The 2,382-nt window shown below is 56.5% G+C and overlaps 1 protein-coding gene across 1 annotated transcript in view; it reads right to left on the reverse strand.

Annotated features, from left to right (window-relative positions):
• The window catches only part of PTPN7 (protein tyrosine phosphatase, non-receptor type 7), a gene marked incomplete at its 5' end in the record, with an annotated part of 7,540 nt that overhangs the window by 3,324 nt on the left and 1,834 nt on the right, over positions 1-2,382 (reverse strand). Inside the window, one exon of the mRNA XM_010141577.1 lies at positions 72-209. Within this exon, the coding sequence (XP_010139879.1) occupies positions 72-209 (138 nt within the window). The remainder of the gene's footprint in view (positions 1-71; positions 210-2,382) is intronic.

Consider the following 2,382-nt stretch of genomic DNA (forward strand, 5'->3'; position numbering starts at 1 on the left):
CCCATCCCCCCCTTTGCTGCCTGTTGGTGCCCCCCCTGGGGCTGGCAGTGGGGGGGGGGGGACAATGGTACCTCTTTGCGCTCCTGAAGCTTGGTTATCATGACGATGAGGGGAGCCTCCTCCTGCCACACCATCTCCCAGAAATCGGTCACAGTGTTCAGCATAGGCCCCTGGGTGGCGATGTACTCCCGGGGCCGTCCCGAGTAGCCCTGCCAAGCACATGGTCCCTTAGTGACGTTGTGGGGGACCCTGATGTGTGAGAGGAGCCTGTCTCCAGGCCACTGCAGCCCTCATGGTGCTTTTCATCCTCTGCAGGGGAGAGGCGGAGCCACACAGGCTACCTCCTACTAACCTGTCCATGAAATGCTTTTGCAGACCTGATCAGGAACTACCAGACATCCTCTCCACCCTCCTGGTCCCACAATCCAGGAGCTAGCCCATGAAGCAAGCCACCCAAGCTCCTTTTGGCGTGACAACATCCTTGCCTTGGCGAGGCAGAGCTCACGCAGGGAACAGCACTCCTCACCACAGGCATTTCCCCAAGAACAAGCAGAAATCATCAAGCCCTGCTCTGGCAGGGACCTGCAATAGTCCCAGCTGAGTCCCACCAGTCCTGCCTCCCTGCCAGGCTCAGGAGGGGATGTGGCAGTGACCAGCGGGGTGATAAAGGGTGGTCATCATAGCTCCCTGCCCTGCCTCTGCCCCAGGCTCTGTTTCACAGATCCAAGCATCCTCTTCTGCCAGTATAAAATTGCCAAAGAAAGAGTAAAGCTGGGAGGTGCTCTGAGTCCTGCTCAGCTTCTGCTTCACGGGCAGCCTGTGGAAAAGCCTTCTCCCAGTGACAGTAACTCCAGCTCCCAGCTGGAGATGCTATCTGGCAAGACAGCAAGGAGCCAGGGACCCGGCTGACGATGCCCTGGGGATGCTAAAGGAGGCACCCACAGCTTCTGGAAACACAGCACTCTGGGCAGAGCTTCATGGCTTTATCAGAAGAGATCTCAGTTAAAAATGCACCCAGACCCCTGTGGTTTAATCCAGGTCTTTCCAGCAATCCTGCCAAGGGGCAGGAGCATCGTCAGGACCACTTTGTGGAGTCCTGTTCTCATGGGTTATTTCTTTTTCCTAGGAAACATGATTTTCCATCCAGAAGGAGACTTGCAGTAAGGCCTGGAGGTGTCAACACCGGGAATTTCCCTCCACTTGCTCTGCACGGTTAAAAACATTTCATGGGATATGGTCAGCAGGGAAGACATTCCACCCTCACATACACCCTGATGCACGCGCTGTCACCTGGTGTGAAGCTGCACACTGCCGGGCTGCTTCAGGAAGGCTCCTCTAAAAGCTGTCCCCTGCTACCCGTGTTTGGAACCTCGTTTGGACCCGCCTCCCCTTTAGGCACAGTGCTCCTGTGTCCAAAGGCAGACTTTGACCCTCACTGCAGGGTGCTGGCAGCTCACACCACTGCTCTCTCCTTGGGTCATATCCAAGAGCACCATCAGAAAAGAAATGCTACTAAATTCCCTCCTGCAGCCTTCCAGGGGTGTGTCCATCATGTCAGAAGGCTCCTCTGTGGGCCACTTTTCTGAGTCCCACATCCCCATGCTCTCCTCGCTGCCACACACCCAGAGAGGCTGCAGACCCACCTCTCCTTCCCAGCGCCCCAGCCCATCCCAAGGGGAAGACACCGAAATGCTCAGGAAGGTGCCTGTCCACCAGGGCAAGCTGGTGCCGGGCTGACACAAGAGCCTTGAGGGTGGCGTACAGTTCAGCACTACTGCAGCCCATAGGGAGTCACTGGCACAGGAGGGTGACTATCCTAAATTGGGCTGCCTAAAGTAACACCCTGGGGTCTGAGGACTTCTCAGTGTCTCAAAAGGTGACATTGGGTGTCTGCAGCCCGTAGGGAGTCACTGGCACAGGAGGGTGACTATCCTAAATTGGGCTGCCTAAAGTAACACCCTGGGGTCTGAGGACTTCTCAGTGTCTCAAAAGGTGACATTGGGTGTCAGAGATAAGCCATGCCCTCCCCTTCCTTAGTTTCCTCTTGGGAAATTGCAGCGACCCCCTGAGTGCAGAGGGAATTCCTAGATGAGTACAGTTGGACAGCAGCGGGCTCTGTTGACACAGATTGTCTCTCGTGGCCTTGCCAGACTGAGGACTAATGCACGAGGAAGAGATGGAGAAGCTGCTGCAAGGGAGCCCAGATGGGTGCTCAACTCGTCCAAGCAGCAGGAGCCAAAGGCAGCCACCTCATGAGACTTTCCCACTGAAAGGGACGGCGCATCTGCCCTGTCCGGCTGGAGCTGCATCTCTCCAGCTTAGAAAGGGGGGGCAATTCCAGAGTGCCACCCCAGAGAAGCCACAGGACAGAGGGGGACAGTC

The sequence above is a fragment of the Buceros rhinoceros genome, unplaced genomic scaffold (assembly GCF_000710305.1).
Source record: "Buceros rhinoceros silvestris isolate BGI_N320 unplaced genomic scaffold, ASM71030v1 scaffold20618, whole genome shotgun sequence".
Taxonomy (NCBI): Eukaryota; Metazoa; Chordata; class Aves; order Bucerotiformes; family Bucerotidae; genus Buceros; species Buceros rhinoceros.